The following is an 18,803-nucleotide window of genomic DNA, read 5'->3' on the forward strand; positions in this document are numbered from 1 at the left end:
TGTCACCTGATCAATATATAACTGTTTTATATGTGTTTCTGTTTAAAGTCACCTTATTTCATTTATATTGTTGATTCTTTAACATTGAACTCACAGCCAATAGCACTGTAACTCATGCCTGAAGGAAGCTCATCTAACACACGTGTATTCTCTGTAAGGCACATCATGGCCTCTCGTGCTCAGGAACATGAGACAACACTCCAGCACTGCACAGGAGGGCCATTCTAAATGGCAAAACACCAACAGAAAGCACAAAAATGTGAAAAAAAAGTGGCGTGAAAAAAACCGTGAAAAGGACACTTGTTTATAGTATGAGCTAAAACAAGAAAGCGGAACATTGCCTTGTTCGACTTTAGCTGGGAACGTTCCTGTGGGATGCTTCCCATTTTTTGCAACTCTGTGTTTATCTGCACATGTCCCCTCATGATGCAAAAGCACCATGAATGCTGATTTCGAGGCTACAAATAAATTTGCATTAGGCAAGTATACAAATACAGAATCCTTGAGCTTTGGAATGGGGATTCCATTAAGCATGGCCACCTGTGTACCTAAGTGCCCGTGTGTCCTCTGCTAGGCCTTTGTACAAGCTGTTCCACCTGCCTGGAACATTGTGCGCTGATCCTAATGATGCATTTGCTCATAGTAGATGCACAATAAATATATGTCCAGTTCATCTGACTAGTTTTCAAATAAGGACCCCAAATATATGTCATTTGAAAATGCTCTTTACTTTTCAGTAGTCATCATTTCCTGCACAGTTCATTGCTGTTTTTTATTATTCCTATATAGTTAATAATCTACCTGGGCTTTTAACTTTCTCACCTGCCCCTAAATCCTTAGGGACTTGAAAAATAAAGCCATTCTCTCTATTGGCAACAAATCCCTTAGGATCCACGCAGGAACGAGGAAGAGCATACCCCAGCAGGTATTCCTGGATGGGTTGGATCTGTGTGGCAGCAAAACACTGTCCTCAGGATTTCATCCATATATGAAGCCCATCTGCACACACCCTACAGGGAGGTGGAGGAATCAGTCTTACAACCTCTTTCGAAGAAGCATCAGGAAGCAGTGCTGTAAAGTTAAAAAAGCACTTTGATGGCCACCTGCTTGGCACTGATGGGCATGCAGGGAATGCTCTGGGACCACTGGACCTTCCTGGAGTCTCTAACATAGTTTCCATCATGGCCCTACTGGAAGGTTTGGAGCTGCACATGGAGCTCGGCCCCAGAGACTGGGAAAGCCAAGGGTTCTGCAGGGATGCTTTGGAAAATTACATTTTTAGGACTAGAATTTAGTTCCTAGGGATTTAAAAACATTTAAAAAGTATGTTATGAAAGTCACATATACTTATTTTAAAAGTTAGAAAACAAAGAACAGATAGCATACACAGTCTTGCATCACCTAAACTTACACATTTAAGGGTTTTAGTGTATTTGGTAATTTTTTTCTTTTGTATGCGGGTTCTTAGTATAATTTCAATCATACTGCATTTTTTTTTTTTTTTTGCTGTGCCACACGTCATGTGGGATCTTAGTTCTCCGACCAGGGATCAAACCCGTGCCCCCTGCACCCCCTGTATTGGAAACTCAGAGTCTTAACCACTGGACTGCCAGGAAAGTGCCTGTATTTAAACATTTTTTTTAATTTATTTATTTATTTATTTTCTGGTCACACTGTGTGGCTTGTGGGATCTTAGTTCCTTGACCAGGGATTGAACCCAGGCCCCCAGCTGTGGAAGCACGGAGTCCTAACCACTGGACTGGCAGAGAAGTCCCCAAACTGCGTATTCAAGTTAGTTTTCTGCTTTTTTTCCCACTTAGTATGGCAGCATCCACATGACCATGGTACTACATAGTTCACACCAACCTCATTTTAAACAGCTGGAAACTTGCTGTTTGATTGATTGATTGATCAAACAATCAATCAGTTGATTGATTCCATTATCATTTGCTAGCCATTCCACTATTGTTGGACATTGTTTCTTTTTTTACTCTTTCTATAAATAACAGCACAGTCTACTTTTTTCTTTTTTCCTAAAGCTAGTCCATGTCTGGGATTATTTTTAGCCCAGATTATCAGAAGTAGACTTACTGGATCATTGGATAGGGACTTTTTTTTTTTTTTTTTTTTTGCTTTTTAAAATTTTATTTCAACATAACTATGGGTACAGAAATACACTCATATGGGTTAATAGAATGCAATTTAACTTATCCTACACAATTTGGACCCAAAACCTGGTACATGGTTTGCTTCAAAAAAAAAAAAAAAGGGATTTGCAATCTGGTTTATTTTTCATCTATTACAAATGTATATATATATATATAAAGATCCTCCATCAAATGCTGCTAAAGCAAACAGCAAGAACCTAGAGAAATTAACCTTTGGTTTGTCTCTGAAAAGTAACAGGTATTGCACTGTAAAACTTTACAAAACTGGAGCAACAAAACATTGTAATGTTTCAGTGCCAGTTCACAGAGTTCAGTAACTAATGGATGTTGATGAGGGTGAGGAGAGCCTGTGTATACATGTGAAAATATAAAAGGTATCTGATCTAGTTAATATTGCATGTAGATCCCAAATCTACTCAAACCGAGATTCAGATAATTTCTTAAATCTGAATTAACACTATCAGTCCAGTTCATCAGCTGAGGTCAGAAAGGAAACTCTGCACAGTAGCTATTTTCCTGAGTTGTGCAAAAAAGAAAATTAAGTTTCTTCCCCAGCGTTTTAGTCCAAAACTACAGCAAAGTATTTCATCCATTGTGAACATTCATGTGGTGAGAGGCGATGAGGTTACTTAGGCTTAAATCTGAATTAGCACTCAGATGCAAGAGTCAGGGACATTTTTAAGGCTCTTGATAACATAGCCTAATTGTTAAGAATGTGGGAGCATGCCCATCTTAGCAGATACTTTACAACATTGTGTTATCATTTTTTAATCTTTGCTAAGTTTAAAAGAGACACAGAGATTTTCCTCACTATGGCAGGGCTAAACAGGCTGTCCCCCTTCAGATGCCCAGGCCTGTGTTCCCGTTAGCCTTATAGGTGTATGTGTGCACACATGTGTCTGTACATACAATATGGATTTAAAAATTTTTTTTTAAATTAATGATATTGGCGAGAAATTTCTTTGTCTTGTGCCTTTCTCCAGTATTTCTTGGAAAATCTTAACTTCCAACACGTTCTGCCTAGTATGCTTGGGGTTTTGTTTGGATCTATTCATTTTAAGTCTCTCTCCCTCTCTCTCTTCTTTTTCTACCAATGGAAAATGCAGCTCTTGAGAATGACAATTGCCAAACAGAGGCTGGGAGACGAAGAAATTGGCGTGCGGCACTTTGCAGCCCATGAGCGTGAAGATTTGGTTCAGCAGCTGGAGAGAGCAAGGGAACAGGTTATCGCCAACATCTGTTATGAGTGGGGGATATGTTTGCACAGCTGAGCATGACACAGAGAAGAGTAGACTGTGCCCCAATTTCTCAGAGACTGTGGGGTGCTTGGAATGGGGTTAGAGGAGGAAGGAAGATGCAGTTTGAATGCATTTACTCCCTCTGTTCTCTGCTAGGTTCCCAAGCAGCCTTTTGCATTTCTGTCTTCCAGCAGGTCTGCTCTCTTACTTTGGGTGCCATTGTTCTGAACACAACAAGAAACCTCCCCCATAACCAGGATAGACAGGGAGAGAACAAACATGACAAACTGGCCTTAATTTGCAAGTTTCCGCTGAAATGCTGAGTGGATGCTTTTTAGGCAAAATCTCAACGGGTACCGAGCCCTAGTTAGGGAACAGCTTAGAGAGCCTAGACTTCGTTTTTCTCCTCTCACTAATTGGTTTTGAAGAGCAGAACATGATTTCTGGGTCTAGAGTGGTTTGAAAAAGTATGTATTTGTAAGACACTGGCTGTTGTTCCCAATATCTGGATTTGCCCTCTCCAAGCCCCTGGCTTTAGGGCAGGCTGCAGTTGATAAGTGATCGGTTCTGTGTTTCCAAGCTGCTGCAATCCATCTCATCTTGGATATAGTAAGTGTCTGGCCGGAAGTTGTTCCTTGCTTTTAGCTTTTATCATATTCCAATGTGTGGTGCTTATGGTTTTATAGCAGGTGCTGGTATTAATAAGCTCTCTAAAAGTCAGTCAGCCAAGTGGAAGGCTCGCCTCTAACCATAAAGCTGATGGCTGCAGAATACCTTGAGTAAGGGCACTTCTTTGGTTTCAGATTGAGTCTCTGGAGCATGACCTGCAGGCCTCTATGGACGAGCTTCAGGACGTTAAAGAAGAGCGGTCTTCCTACCAGGACAAAGTCGAGAGGCTCAACCAGGAGCTAAACCACATCCTGAGCGGCCATGAGAACCGAATCATTGACGTGGATGCCCTGTGTATGGAGAACAGGTAAGTGACCAGTCCCAGGCCCGCACTGGGGTAGGATGCTGGCTCTCCACTTGCCTGCAGGCTGGGAGTTATTTGCAGCCCTATTTACATTTAAGAAAATAGCCTTACAGTGAAAGGAAAGTCTCAACCCTAAAACAATGATATTAATGTCACACGTTAGTTGTAGCAGTAAGAAAAGAAGAACCACATGCTTACATGCCTACATCCATGCCCTCTTTCCCCCTGCCCTCCCCGGTTGGGTGAGAAGGGTAGGGAACCAGTGAAAGCTGCTTATTATTGCTATCGAGAAGACAGAAAAGAATAAGAAAATAAATTGAGAAATTCCCTTAGCTGTTTCTTTTCCCAGAGGTAAATTTCAGTGTGTGTATGTGACTAACTTAATGCTGTGTCTGATATTGCCTCTTGCTGCCTTGCTTCCCAGTGGAATCATCTTAATGAGAATTATGTGAAAACTGTGTTGATATCCCTTAGGGGATCTCTGCAGAGGGCTGTCCTAAAGTGAGGTTTCAGTGATTTGGGCGTATTTGACCTTGATCACATCCATTTAAGAAGAGGTCACCAAGGTGCACTTCTTCTGCTTTCGGTGGTGGGAAGGCACTGTATGTAAAAGGTGGCTCTTTGGGTGTGTGGTTTTCTTTTTATCCTCTCCTACTTGAGTGTATGTTTTTTATTTTGCCTCCAAACTCTTCCTAGTTGTATATTTTCTTTTGCAGGTACCTTCAAGAGAGATTAAAGCAACTTCATGAAGAGGTCAACCTCTTGAAATCTAACATTGCCAAATACAAGGTAGAAAATCATGACGGTGACGGTGATGATTCACTATTGTACATCTAAATGTCATTCTATTTTAATTCCCTTTTATGTGCCAAAGATACTCTAGTGCTTGCCTGCCCTCCCAGGTAGTTCAGTAAGAGCTTTAACTGAGGAACCAGTAAGAATTAAACCCCAAACAGCAAACACAACAAAAACAGGTTTTGCAAGAGCTCCTTCTGTTATCTGGACAGGGCACACTGAGACCATCAGAATCTGGATGTGACCACTATACAGCCTCAGTCTATATTAAATTAGGTTTCCTATCCAGCTTTTCTATAAAGTGTTCTGTCACCAGATGTTCTTTGTCTCCTCATCATCCATAAGAAAATGATTTCTGAGCAATGAAGAAACAAAGGTTGAGAAATCACAATCTAAATGATAATGTTCACGTCACACCAAAAGGACAGAATGTTTAAATTCTCCCCACTGTTATTTAGTCTAATTCCAGTGCCATTAGTTAGATAATATCTGTTTCTGCAGATGTTAGTTGTAAGTGTTATAATTAGCAAAATCTCCTGGGTTTCTCTGCTTTGAAAATAGATTGATTTCTCTTCCTGAGGGTGAAGTTTTACAGCCGTCTCTCTGCTGGGGCAGCCATCTCATATTCCTGGCTTTTGACGTTCACTTTTTTCTCAGAAGTCTCCATGCTGTTCTTCCTTTTCCAATCTGGGGCGGGGGGGCGCCACTTGAGTTTACACCCATCTATATATACACACGCAGCCAAAGAAGAATACAGCTCTTAAAGTTGTATAATTAATACGTAATTTAAAAAATGTGTATATGCATTCACTTAACAACATTTATTCAGTTCTATGTGCCAAGCACTGGCTGTATAGCACATATCAATTTTAATGTAACGTTCTGTTCTAGGAATGACACATATGCACTTCCTTAACCTTGAGTCCATGGCAGATTTCATTAATCAATCATGCCTGTTTTTCCAGTCCAGCCACAGAAACCTTCCAGACACCACTAATGATCTTTTGGCATTGCTCCATGAAAGTAAACCTAGTCTCCACCTCATGTCTGTTTGGAAGGGGTTTCCATAACTAGTGACTTCACACATTAGACTGAGTTCTTGCTTCAGATTTGATTTAATTTAACGAATATGCATTGAGTACCTTCTATATATAGGAGGATATAATTGCTGTAATTCTGCTGGGCACCAACTTTAAAAGAAAAAAAAAAAAAAACTCTTTACCAGGTCCATAAAAATCATAACTCTCTGGCAGGGACTCTGAATTTTAAAAGTTGAGCTAGCATTTGGAGTTTGTAAAGAGTTCTTGTGTGCTGGATGGGAGGATGCATCTACCGGAATTAGGTATTTTTCCATTATTGTCTTTTCTGACAGAGGTTTTTGTTTTCTCCCAATGCTGCTTTAGAATGCTCTTGAGAGACGGAAAAACTCAAAAGGCCAGGGTAAATCCAGCAGCAGTGCTCTGACTGGAGTCCTGTCTGCAAAGCAAGGTAGGGGTCATTTTCTGGGAGGGACCATCTATGATCACAGAATGCTAGCACTGTGGGTCCACATCTCGTTTTTTGAATTGGGAATGGAAGTGATCCTTAGAGCAGTCACCCCCAAACTTCCACCTGCATCAGGATTGCCTGGAGGGCTTATTAACACACAGATTACTGGGCCCCACCTCAGAGTTTCTGATTTACTAGGTCTAGGGTGAGCCCGGAGAATATGCATTTCTAAAACGTTCCCAGATAATGCTGATGCTGGTTCGGGGACCCTGCTTTGAGAGCCGCTGCATTAGAGGTCTCTCTAATGACTGGACCCCATTTGCACCTATTCCCCTAACTATGCTCCTCTTTCCAGAATGTTTTCCCTTCTGTAATCACCAGGTTAGTATCTCCAAGTGTCTGTTCCATTCTCATTGAGTTTCTCCTTTTCCTGGCCTCTATGATCAGACTAGAAAAGTCTCACAGCTGCTGAAATCATTTTACCATGGCACATGTGCCTTTTTCAAAGAAGCTTTTATTGATTGCAATTTTGTTCCTCCTTCTTGTCGATTCCGATGAAAAATAATGATCTTCCAGGAACACTCAGGGGGAATAAATAGCAGAGAGCTTGCTTCTGACACTTAATATTTGGGAATTCAGTTCTAAACACGATCCTCAAGTGGACCGTGCTGGACTGGCCTGCTTTGGGCTTGTTGGCAGTGCAGACCAGCAAGGATCACGTGGCAGTCCTCATCAGAGCTACGGGGGATTAAAAAAAAAAATGCTGAATCTCCAGACTACCTAATAATCAAGGCACTTTTCCAAGCAACTTCTTTTTTTTTTTTTTTTTTTTCACTCAACTAGAAAAGGACACCTTCTATACAAACGTGAGGTAGCCCATCTAAGTATAGCTCTGGATACCCTTGATAGCCTTTGAATGTTGAATGTTTGAATGTTGAGACCCAGTCCTGTCACGGACCTGGGGAACGCTAGCCACACTCAAACACGCTGGCAGAACAGTCAACCAGGCACAACCTTTCTAGAGAACCATTTGGTTCTCTGTTATAAAAAGCCCTAAACTGATCCCCTTTGAGCCAACAAGAAATGATCACAGACATATGCAAGCATTTTGCTTCAGGAAAGTTCTTCCTACATTAGTTATAATAAAAAACATTGGAAACAACATAATTGTCCAGGAGTAATTAAATAAATTACTGTAGATCTATGCATGGACTACTAAGCAGCCGTTACATTTTATATTTTAGTAGATATTCATGATGAGACATAAGGTTAAGTGAAAAAAGCAGAGCTTTTTCCCATTTTTGGAGAGAAATGTGTGAATTTGTGTGTCTACATATAGGCATATAGGAAATGGTGTTCAAAGATATATAATGAGAGATTTATATTATTTCTTCTTTTTTCTGTCTCATAGGAATACAAGTGGTTGTGGTCTTTTTGGGTTATCTCTTAGTTTCTAAAAACATGCATATACAAAATATATTTTGTATTCTAAATAATCTCCTACATTATCTTACCACCCACCAAGGGTACTGTGGGAAGCTGTGATATAAAGCCAGGAGCTCAGGACTAGAGTCATTTTCATTTTCATTGCTGTGTGACCTTCAGCTAATGTTTTTAATCCATCAGCACCTTGCTTTTCTGTCCATGAAATGGGAATAAATAACATTTTCCAGGTTCTTCTTAAAATTTGAAGCCTAAAATGAGTTAGTCAGCATGAGTGTTTTGAAAGCATAAAATACTGGACAAATGCAAAAAATTATTATCCTTTAAATAAAAGGTGTTGCTAAAAGTCCATGAGTACTTCCTCCTTTCTGTTTAACCCTCACACTAAATTTTATTTTTTTTCACTTTTGACACTTGAAGTGGACTCTTCAGTTACAACACAGTAGCGTGTGGAAGCTGGGAACTGATCCCAGCTTCATTATCCAGGAAGAACTGACATTGGTTTGCATTCCAACGTTCCAGAAGGATTTAAGACTGAGTTGTAAATTTTATATCCCACCCAGTTCAGGATCTGTTATCTGAGGATCACGGGTGCAGTCTCCCAGCTACTCCACAGTCCATTTCTGATCTGAAATCTCTGGCAACAGCCCTGTTGGAGACAATCCATGAGAAAAACATGGTGATCCAGCACCAGAGGCAGACCAACAAGTAGGTGGCTGGACCCTGGGGTGCAGGGCAGGCGGGAGATATGTGGGATGATGACTATCAGCAGTGGGTGGCAACCACGTGGTGGGCCTGCCGGCCTTAAGGGAAGAAGAGCCCTTCAATCTGGAAGGAAACTTATTGAGCTAGAGCTGTGCTTCTGCATTATGACAGCACCTTGGCTCTCAGCTGGAACCAACATGGAAATAATACTGGTTCTTGCTTATTGAATGCTTACTCTGAGCCACTCACAGAGTAATGCATATTACCTGGCTGATTTTGACGGTATGCTTGCCCGGGGAAATTAATCTACTCTCCTCCGTATCTTCTCTAGAGGAGGCACCTCCTCGTGCCATTTTAACCTCACAGCACAGCTTTCTTGGGCTCTGAATAGCAGGAACACCCAAGTATCAACTTGCAGGCAGCTGGGCCTAGAACGGAGTCTCGTGCCACTTTTCCAGATCAGCAAAAAAGATGGTGAAAAGAAACAATAATTAAAACAGAATGTCTTATTTGGTTACTATAAATATGTTGACTATGTTGGGCAAAATCAAGCAAGTTAAAGTAACAGGTCAAGACCACAGAAGCAAAATTGGAAGTATTCAGAGAATGGTGAATAAACAGTAAATTAAAGCAAAACACATTGCAAACAGGGCCAGCTTTGAGGACCAGAGACTCATGCAGTCACACATGGCCCAGTGCACAGAAGGTCCCTGCACTTGGTCTCATCAGTGCTTTGCGTCACCATCTTGAAAATCTTAATCTTTTTTGAATAAGGGGGCCCTGAATTTTCATTTTGCGCTGAGCTCTGCAAATTACGTAGCTGGTCCTGCTTATAAGACCTACGTGTGGAAGCAAAATTAAAGCGTGGAATACAGAAGCAAGTGCCCAAGGCTGGGCTTCCAGCAAGAACAGGGAGGGGTCGGGGAATCGGGCGCCTGGCGAGGCGGGGTGCAAGGAGAGAGGCAACTGGAAAATGATGGAGAGTATTGTGAAAACAAAATAACGAAAAGAGAGGCCGGGAGTAAAGGAAGATTGAGCGAGAGATTAAGATATATATAAAAGAGGGCAGAGAGCAGTGGAGGGGGTCTGGGCAATCTCAAAGGGATGACAGGGGTAATTTATTGACAGAAGAAGTTTTAAAAATTCCTTTAAAAGAAATCTTAATCAAGGACTGAAGCAGCCAGATGCTAAAATGGAGATATGCCTCGGGGGGAGGACGAAGAAATGGGAGAGTCTCCACAGAATAGGTACGAGGTCTGTTTTATTCAGGTAGAATCCCCTGTACCCGGCAGTGTCCCCAGGAGCCTTCTCTGTCCTCACCAGCTCCCTAGAAGGCACCCACCGGGGCTCTTTCAAACCTCCTCAGGTCTTCTAAACCCTAGTCTGTTCCCAGCAGGTGACCTCAGCTCTTCTTTTACTGAGAAAACAAAGCCTGCCTATCCTGAGCCACAAGGCTTACTGCCTCTCTCCCAGTATGTCGGATAGTGCTGGGCCCGCCAAAGCAATGTCTTCCATCCTATCCGTCCAGTCTCTGGGAAGCACACCAACACACTGTCCTGTTGGTCCACACCATCCTCCCTCCTTTGGGGCCCAGCTCTCCTGTGACCGCCTCTTTCAACCTCTTCAACTTCTGCCCCTCGTCCTGCTTCTGCGTCTTCACCCAGAAACCTCCCAGGTCTTCCTGAACCCCCCAAAAGGTTCCCGTGAATTCCACTCACCTCCAATCTTTGTGAACAAGAGGCCACCTCTACTTCTTCAATAGCCACCCCCTCAAAGTGTGTTCTGGGGGGCACCTGTGTTAGAATTACTTGGAGGGGGTGCTTGTTTAGAAATGCAGATTTAGGGGGGTTTCTGGAGGGAATATCAGGATTCTGGATTTCAGCAAGCCCCCAGTAATGCCATTGGGCAGCAACAAAAGATCCTCACTTCGCTTCAATACCTCCCAAGACCTCTTGTGAAGTTTCCATAGCAATCTTCCTTTGGAGGTCACCAGTACCCCCAAACCCCACTTTCTGAGTCTCTTTCATCTGTAATTTCTCTTCATCCCAATCCCCGTCTTGAAACCCATCTTCTTGGGTTCCTCCTACTCACTGTACTGCCTCGTTCCCTTCCGCCTTGTCCTCTTCCCCTCCCTCCACCCCAGCTCACCTCCTCCTCCTCTTTTCTTTGGTCTTCCATCTTCTTCCCCCACTGGGGGACCTCACTCCCTCTGTCTTTGCTTCTTGTTCTCTGGAGGCTCTTCCCAGAACTCTTGTCTCCACCTCGCCATCGAGAGCAAGACCCACATTTCCGTCTGCTAGGTTGACAGTTACCCCTGATATTTTTTCATCTCCTCAGATTCAATGAGTCTAGAGTCTGGAGCATCCATCCCTTAGTACATTTTAAATACTTTGAAATGCTTGTGCCCTTTGACCCAGAGGGTCCGCTTCTAGGAATTTATCCTAAAGAAAAAAATCAGAATGATGCCCTAGATTTATACATAAGGTGGTTCACCGTGGATTCATTTATAAGAGTGAAAAAAACGGAAACAACCCAAATATTTTTAAATTGGAGAATGGTTAAGATTACAGTAAATCCATAAGGCACAATATCATGCAGCCATTTAAAGCGTGATTTGAAGAATATTTAACGTGCTCTGCTCACCATCCTAATACCTAGGTTTGACCAACTTCCACTTCACTCAGGTTGAAGCTGTCCCAGGGCCAGTATGTTTGTCCATTTTGGTCACTGTTCTCTCCCAGTATGTCGGATAGTGCTGGGCCCACAGTGGGTGCTCGTGATTATTTGATGAATGGATGATTGAATGTCCTCTAACCCTTTGTTCCTGTTCCCTTAATACTCACATGCAAACAGGCGTTCAGTTTTATGGTTTTCATGCATTCATTCACTTATTCAATATATATTTCCTGAGTGCTTGCCAAGGTCCTTCAGTGTACATCTCCTACCTGCCTCTTCTTCTTCCCACCAGACCCATTACCTTGTCCTTGGGAAGATCCTCCCATCAACCCTCCATCCTCAGACCCCAGCTCACCCCCTCCACTGCTTGCCCGGCCACACTCAGACCCACCTGCCAGCTACAGTGCCGATCACGACACGAGCCTCCACCGAAAAGCCCAGCTGAGTCCCACCGCCTGCAAAACTCAGTATCCCCAAGCTGCTGGCCTGACACTCCCGCCTCTTGTGACAGGTTGATTTCCTTATAGGTCCCTCCCATACTGCACTGCAACCACACACATCCCCAGGTGCCATGGGCTCTCGCCCTCTGTTGAGAGAGACAGACATTTTCATTTTGCTGGCTTTACTTTTTTAATGTACCTTTCCATTTTTAACTACTATTTAATAATTTTGAACCATCTGTTGATTTACGTTTTAAAAGGTTGAGCAACAATATATCTCCAAACTACTTTTATCTCTCAGCCACCCAATTCCCCTGCCTGGAAGAAACCACCATTCCTCCTTTTTTATGTATCCTCTCCAAGGATGCATATATAAGCAAACACATAGTACATTTATACAGACACACATAAATGCTCATATATATTTATATAGACATATTTTTACAAATGGTAGCTAGTATTCATCAGAAAAAGTTCGTTTCACTGTCTTCCACCTTGCTTTTTTCTCTCATAACAATAGATCTTGAAGATTGCCTCATATCAGTACGTAAAGTACCTAGTGTGCCATTTTTAATCCTTTGAGGGTCTTAAGTTTCACACTTTCAATAAATGTTTTATTTGGGGGTATGGAAAGAAACGAATTACACAACAGATGGAGTGAGGGCTAAGAATAAAATGTGCATTTGGTCTGCTTGCTGTTGTCCCCCATGATTTAGCCTTTTGTACCTAAGATTTTAAAATAGCTTTGTTTGGGTGGAGCATTAGAAGTAGGAATACAGGTTCTCTGTTCTGTAAGAGTGTGTTCCCCCTACTGGTTCTCCACCACCTGGCACCCCCCCCCACCCCCCTCACCCCTGACGCTGAGAAGGCCCAGTGGGAGCCATCTTGAAGAACTGATGAATAAACCTAGGACTTTATATTTTGAGAGGAAGTTCAATTAATAAGCATTTTGCTTGAGGGACTTCTTGTGAGTTTGCAGTTGTCTAGCTATGGTTAAAGAAGGAGTGGGGTTCACGTGTCCTAGAAACAGGTGGCAAAGCATTAATGAAGAGACAGACGTTAAGAGTTACGTCTCACAGCACACCACCTTTGGTCCTCCAGCCCTTCCCAGCAAGCCTTCACTCTGCCAGTGCTGGGATGATAGCCGTGGTGGTTAGTACATGAGGATACGCTGGCCTTTCGCTACCCTCTGTGCTTTGCCTAAAACTCTTCACTGCTCTCCCCACTCCCTGGCCAGTGGTAGTTCAAGGTAGTGGTAGTGGTGGCCAGTGGTAGTTCAAGACCTTGGAAGTTCAAGGTCTTGGAAGCAGCGGGAGCTGTCGGGGATCAGAGCAGAGATTCAAAAGAAGGTCCCCTGGGGTGGAGGTAGGGGGGCACAGTTCTCTCCAGTCTGCGGGGGGCCATGGCCACCTCTTCCTCTTTGGGATCGGGCTCCCCCCAGGACCCTCACTCAGAGATTCTTGCTTGCTGTGTTGTCCAGAGAGCAAAGACAGAGGCACAGTGGTGGCCGGCTCCTGGGTTCGTTCTGTCTTTGCAGATTTCCTGTGATGTTGCTATCATCAGAAACTACTACTGAAAATCTCTCTAGAAGCCTGGCATCTGGAGGATCTTTCTAGACTACTGGGTAGACATATGCTGAAATCTCCCCTACCCTAAAACAACCCACCTCTAAATAAAAACTTTATTTTAAAATCTCCCCCGTCCTACAAAAAAAAAAAAAAAAAAAAAACCTCTCTCAAGCCTGTTTATGCCTCAGGCTACTGCCATGGCTGTCTCTTTGGATTCCCTGCTAAACTACTTGAAGAGTCATCTATATTCACTGCTTCAACCTTCTCATAGGCTGCTTTTCCCACCCCTGTCACTTGGATTCTGGATTTCACCCCTTCCTCTGTCTTGTAACAGCTCTCTCAAGGGTGGGGCATGTCTTCTTAGTGGGCTTTTTCATCCTGTGTGACCACCTTCTAGAATAAGACGATCCTGACCATGCTGGCCCACCGGGAACCTTCTCTCCCCTTCCCCACATGGCCCTGGCGCTCCTCTCCCCTCTCCACCTGTGCTTCTCTGGTCCTTTCTCACCTTCCGCGGGTGGTGCTCTGGCCCTCTGTTCTTCTGACTTCTCACACTCTGTTGGGCAGCAGAGCCAACCCCAGCGTACACTCTCATCTTTGCTCCCCCAGATCCTCCTGTCTCCCAGTTGTGCAGCTTGTCTACCCCAATATCCCGTAGGCACCTCCAGAACTGCTCATCTTCCTCCGTATTATTACTCCATCCCTTTGGCTTCCCTGCATCCCCTCTGGCTCCTTTGAGCCATCGTCATCACTGCCCAGTACAACACTCTCCTAACTGGTCTTTCTGCTTCTACTCATCCTCCTTCCAGTTCATTCTCAACCCCACATCAAAAACAGTTTTCCTAAACTTCCTTATGCCGCTACTCTGCTTACAACCCTTCAATATCTCCTTGTGGCCAATGAATAAAAAGTCTCACCATTCTCAATATGGCAGCAAGATCATTCATGATCTCGGTCCCTACAAGCCGCTCTGGATTCATCTTTCATTTAATCTTCACAGTCTTCTCCACAGTTCCACTGAAGGACTTGTGTATTTCCAGGCTCGGGTTTTGATTCTGGACCCTCCACTACCAGCTGTGTCACCCAGGGCAAGTTAGTTGGCCTCTAATAAACGTAATAAGAGCTACCTCATCTATTGTCACAAGGGGCTAAGGGAGATAATATTTGTGCAAGGCTTGGAGTAATACCTGGTACAGAACAAGTGATTAATAAATATCACTTGTTTATTTAAACAAGTGTTAAAGCTGTTGTTAAAGCCTTCCACTGGTACTGTACTTGTGTGTGTCTGTTTGTGTGCATCTGTCTGTCTCCCACCAGAATTTTAGTCCCTAAATGTAGGGACAGGGTCCAGTGTCCCCTACAGCCTCAATAATTGTTGGATTGGTTGAACTTCATTGAACAGACCCTGTTTGTACTTCTACTGTCTCCATCTATGAATACTGCCAGCTATTGAGACTCAGATAACCCCCTTCTCTCTGGGGGCTGCATCACACCACGTTCAGTGGACCACCTGCCATATCTGTTCAGTGTGAGGCCAGGTAGAAGACTCTCTGTCATTTGAAGTATCTTGGGTTATATTTTGCAAGTCCAGCTTTGGCTGCATCCATATATCAGTTATGAACGGTTTTAAAGAGAACTTGCTTTAGGTGTGAGAATGCTGGTTTTCTAGTGCCATTAGGGGGTTATTGGTTAAGAGCATGCACTTGGGAGACAAACAGAGGTATAGGTTAAAAATCCAGACTCATCACCAGCTGAGTCCTACATGTGGTTTTGGTTAAGTTAACTAACTTCCCTGCCTCTGTTTTCTAATGGGAGGAGTCGAGTGTGGTGGGTGAGAACACTGGGGGTTGGGAAAAGACACAGCTTTGAGATGAGCTGTGTGTCCTTGGACAAGTGGCTTAACCTCTCTGTTTGTTAGAGTTCACATGTGTAAAAGGAGGCTAAAAATACAGTCTACGCTGCAGAGTTTTTGTCAGGTCAGATAAAAAAATGCATAGTTAGTAGGTGTTTGGCATAGGCTCTGACTCAGACCTGGGACTCAGGAAAGATTAGTTGCTATTTGTGTTAACTGTAGTGTAGTTGTTATTGTTATTGGTGGCATTATTGTTACTATTACTACTACCACAACTTCTGCTGGGTCCATTTTATCACCTCCAGCCCTGCATCAGATGCTTATGTCAGGCTAAAGAAGAAAGCAGTCAGCCCTGACAAACTTAGGCAGAGTCCCTGAGAGTAGGTTGTTAGGGACCCCAACAAATTCACCTCAGCGCATTTCTGGGAGACATGGCTGCGTTATCCAGGACTATCAGAAAAAATGCAGCCAAATGTCTCTGCACCACGCCTTTGAACGTTGCCCTGATGGCATCCTTCATCGTCCACAGAAGAGTTAAGCCTTATCTTTTGTTTCCAAGAGGCAGCCATGTACAGATGATCTGATCTCGCTAAGAAGCAGGCATCAACTTGAACACTGCTGTGATTGCATCTCAGACCCATCAGCTGGTGAAAAGGGAGCTCGGATCAGAGGGTCTGAGCAAAATATTGAAAGTGAGATTACAAAGAGAGGTGTTTATTGAGGGGTCACAGACATGAAAGCAGAATAGGCCCAACACATAGACTGAAAATTGAAAGTAATTGATAACGACTCTGCAGAATTTAAGACTTAAGGAAAAGAAGAAAAGAAAACTCTAAGTACCTAGATGAACAAAACCACATAGAGTCACGTCAAAGAGTTTTCTGTGAACTCAAAGGGAATATTAATTAAGACGCCGCAAGTGAATTCAGGTAAAATAAGGATGAATTCAAAGCCACATATATATGTGCAGATATATACATATGCATGTCTCGGTATGTATGTGGGTGTGTGCAGCTATGTCTGGAATATAAAGGGAGGTAGAAGAACAATTCTGGTGTTCTGGTTTCTCCTGCTGAAAGGATTTGAAACTTGGCTATTAACGTGATTTCCACATCATTTTAGCACAGCAATGCCAAGAAAATCCCCAAAGATAAAGACTGGTTTTTCAATTTCAGGGCCAATGGAAAACGATTGAAGTTTTAGATGACTATCAAATCATTTCCCAACTATATTTAATTTTGTGTAGAGTGAAGGAGGGAAAATATATGCCCACATTTATGTCTTTCCCTGCGTATAGACAAAGTTTGGCTTCCAAGTAAACAGAGTAATCTGTTCAAATACACATTTTAGATCTTATACATCACAGTGAGTCAGAATGGGCACCTTGGAAGGCAACGTGATTATTCTAGTGACTCTGTAATTTCTGAAAAGTTTTTGATATGCCTATTTTTTAATTCTCTCCGGAGATCGTTACAAGCCACGAAAAAAAGGCAAGCATTTATTTAATCAAATATATTTGTTGAGCACCTACCATCTACCAGACATTATGCTAGATATCAAGGATATGGACATCTGTAAGCCATAGTTTAGGTCTAAGAAGGAGGATCTTACTATTTTATTACCTCTAAGTAACATTACCAAGCATGTTCTTCCATATTATTTATTAGACTTGGTTGTTTCTGAAACTCAGATCCACCCTCAAAGAATCAGGGTGTGATACTTGTAAGAGTATTCAAAATTAAGTGTCATCTTTAGCATTGAGCAAATAGAAATGATGTAAGATGTCTGGGCAATGGTAGAATCATTGTTTGGCTGTGCAGCTACCTTTGTGTGACAAGATTCACTTGAATGGCAACATTTCAGTAATTTTTAAATCACTTTTAATTATTCACTTTATATTTTCATATGTACTTCCAATAGAGTATGTGTGTGTGTAGCAAACACACACACACAGTTTTTAGCATGTATCTTAAGTCTCAAAACATGTTCTCTCTATTAGGGCACTAGGGGGCTTCCCAAGTATCCTGCTCACAGCCCTGAGAGCTGATGAGATCGATGTTCATTGGTGTCTATTGTCATTCTCTCCCCTTTTCCAGAATCCTAGGGAATCGGGTGGCTGAACTGGAGAAAAAATTAAGAACTCTGGAAGTTTCTGGTTTGTGGAGTCTTCCAGGTAAGTAGAACTTCATGAAAATTTTCTTTTTTTGAAAAAAAAAAAAAATTCTTTTTTTGAAAATTTGCAGAACAGACTTTACCTTTTTTTTTTTTTTTTTTGCGGTACGTGGGCCTCTCACTGTTTTGGCCTCTCCCGTTGCGGAGCACAGGCTCCGGACGCGCAGGCTCAGCGGCCATGGCTCACGGGCCTAGCCGCTCCGTGGCATGTGGGATCTTCCCGGACCGGGGCTCGAACCCGTGTCCCCTGCATCTGCAGGCAGACTCTCAACCACGAACCCGTGTCCCCTGCATCTGCAGGCAGACTCTCAACCACTGCACCACCAGGGAAGCCCTTTACCTTTTTAATGTTCTTTTATTTGATGATCGTTGCTGAGAAATCTACAAGTGTTTTAAACTTAGAAGCCATCATTTTGGAGGAAATCAGAAAAAAATAATAAATATGCAAGGTGAACTATGAAGTTTTGCTGATCCAAATTCTGAAACTGTCATTGTATATGTCTGTATATATTTTATGTTTAACTTTTATGAGTATGGTAAATTGTTTCATTTTTTTCCCTGTATGTGTCTTATAGAGATGTATTCAATTTAATCATCACCGCTAAAAATGAATATAGGAACTCACAAAAATTTATTCTAGTTAATCATCCGTTCTAAAAATGAATGTACAAACTTACAAAGACTTGTTCAATTTAATCATCAGTCCTAAAAATGAATATAAGAACCAACAATTGTCTATCCCAAATGCACTTTATAACCTCCTTCTCTCTCCCCCGCCCCATCCCATTTGTTACATAGATTGAAAATCAAAACTTCCTCTGGAGATTATTTTTTGCAGTTGTACAGGGTGTGAAGAAACTGATGTTTCACTTTAATTAGCTATATTTACCCATTTGTCCTGGTAAAATACCCCCTTCATGAGACCCCTGTCAGCTATTCTTCTTTCTCTTCACATTCTCCAGAAACTTATATTTATCATTTCCACCACCTCCTCTTTCCCTGGAAACAACTTTGTTCGAATATTTTTAGTTACTTAACCTTTCTGCACAAACCCTTCTCTACCCTTTAATCATATTGGTTGCTTCCTTGTAATGGATGAGAAATTAACATCGCCACGGGGACATGGACGAAACCACATGTTTTCTTAACATAAATCTGAATAGCCACCTTAGGTTGCCTGGAAGTGTGTTTTATAAATTGGAATTTTTACTAGAGATTCCTTGAACTTGATGTCAAAAGACCTAACAGACCTAATTAGTGGCAAGTGCCATCCTGGGGATTTGAA

General features: G+C 42.4%; 1 protein-coding gene across 1 annotated transcript in view; it reads left to right on the plus strand.

The window, feature by feature from the left end:
- CCDC149 (coiled-coil domain containing 149) overlaps positions 1 to 18,803 on the plus strand; it is a 99,611-nt gene that overhangs the window by 64,734 nt on the left and 16,074 nt on the right. Inside the window, 6 exon segments of the mRNA XM_081229007.1 lie at positions 3,275 to 3,391; positions 4,210 to 4,382; positions 5,096 to 5,168; positions 6,578 to 6,662; positions 8,669 to 8,813; positions 17,443 to 17,519. Coding sequence (XP_081085133.1) covers positions 3,275 to 3,391; positions 4,210 to 4,382; positions 5,096 to 5,168; positions 6,578 to 6,662; positions 8,669 to 8,813; positions 17,443 to 17,519 — 670 coding nt within the window.

This window comes from Mesoplodon bidens (genome assembly GCF_964165515.1).
Source record: "Mesoplodon bidens genome assembly, chromosome: 1".
In the NCBI taxonomy this organism is placed as follows: domain Eukaryota; kingdom Metazoa; phylum Chordata; class Mammalia; order Artiodactyla; family Ziphiidae; genus Mesoplodon; species Mesoplodon bidens.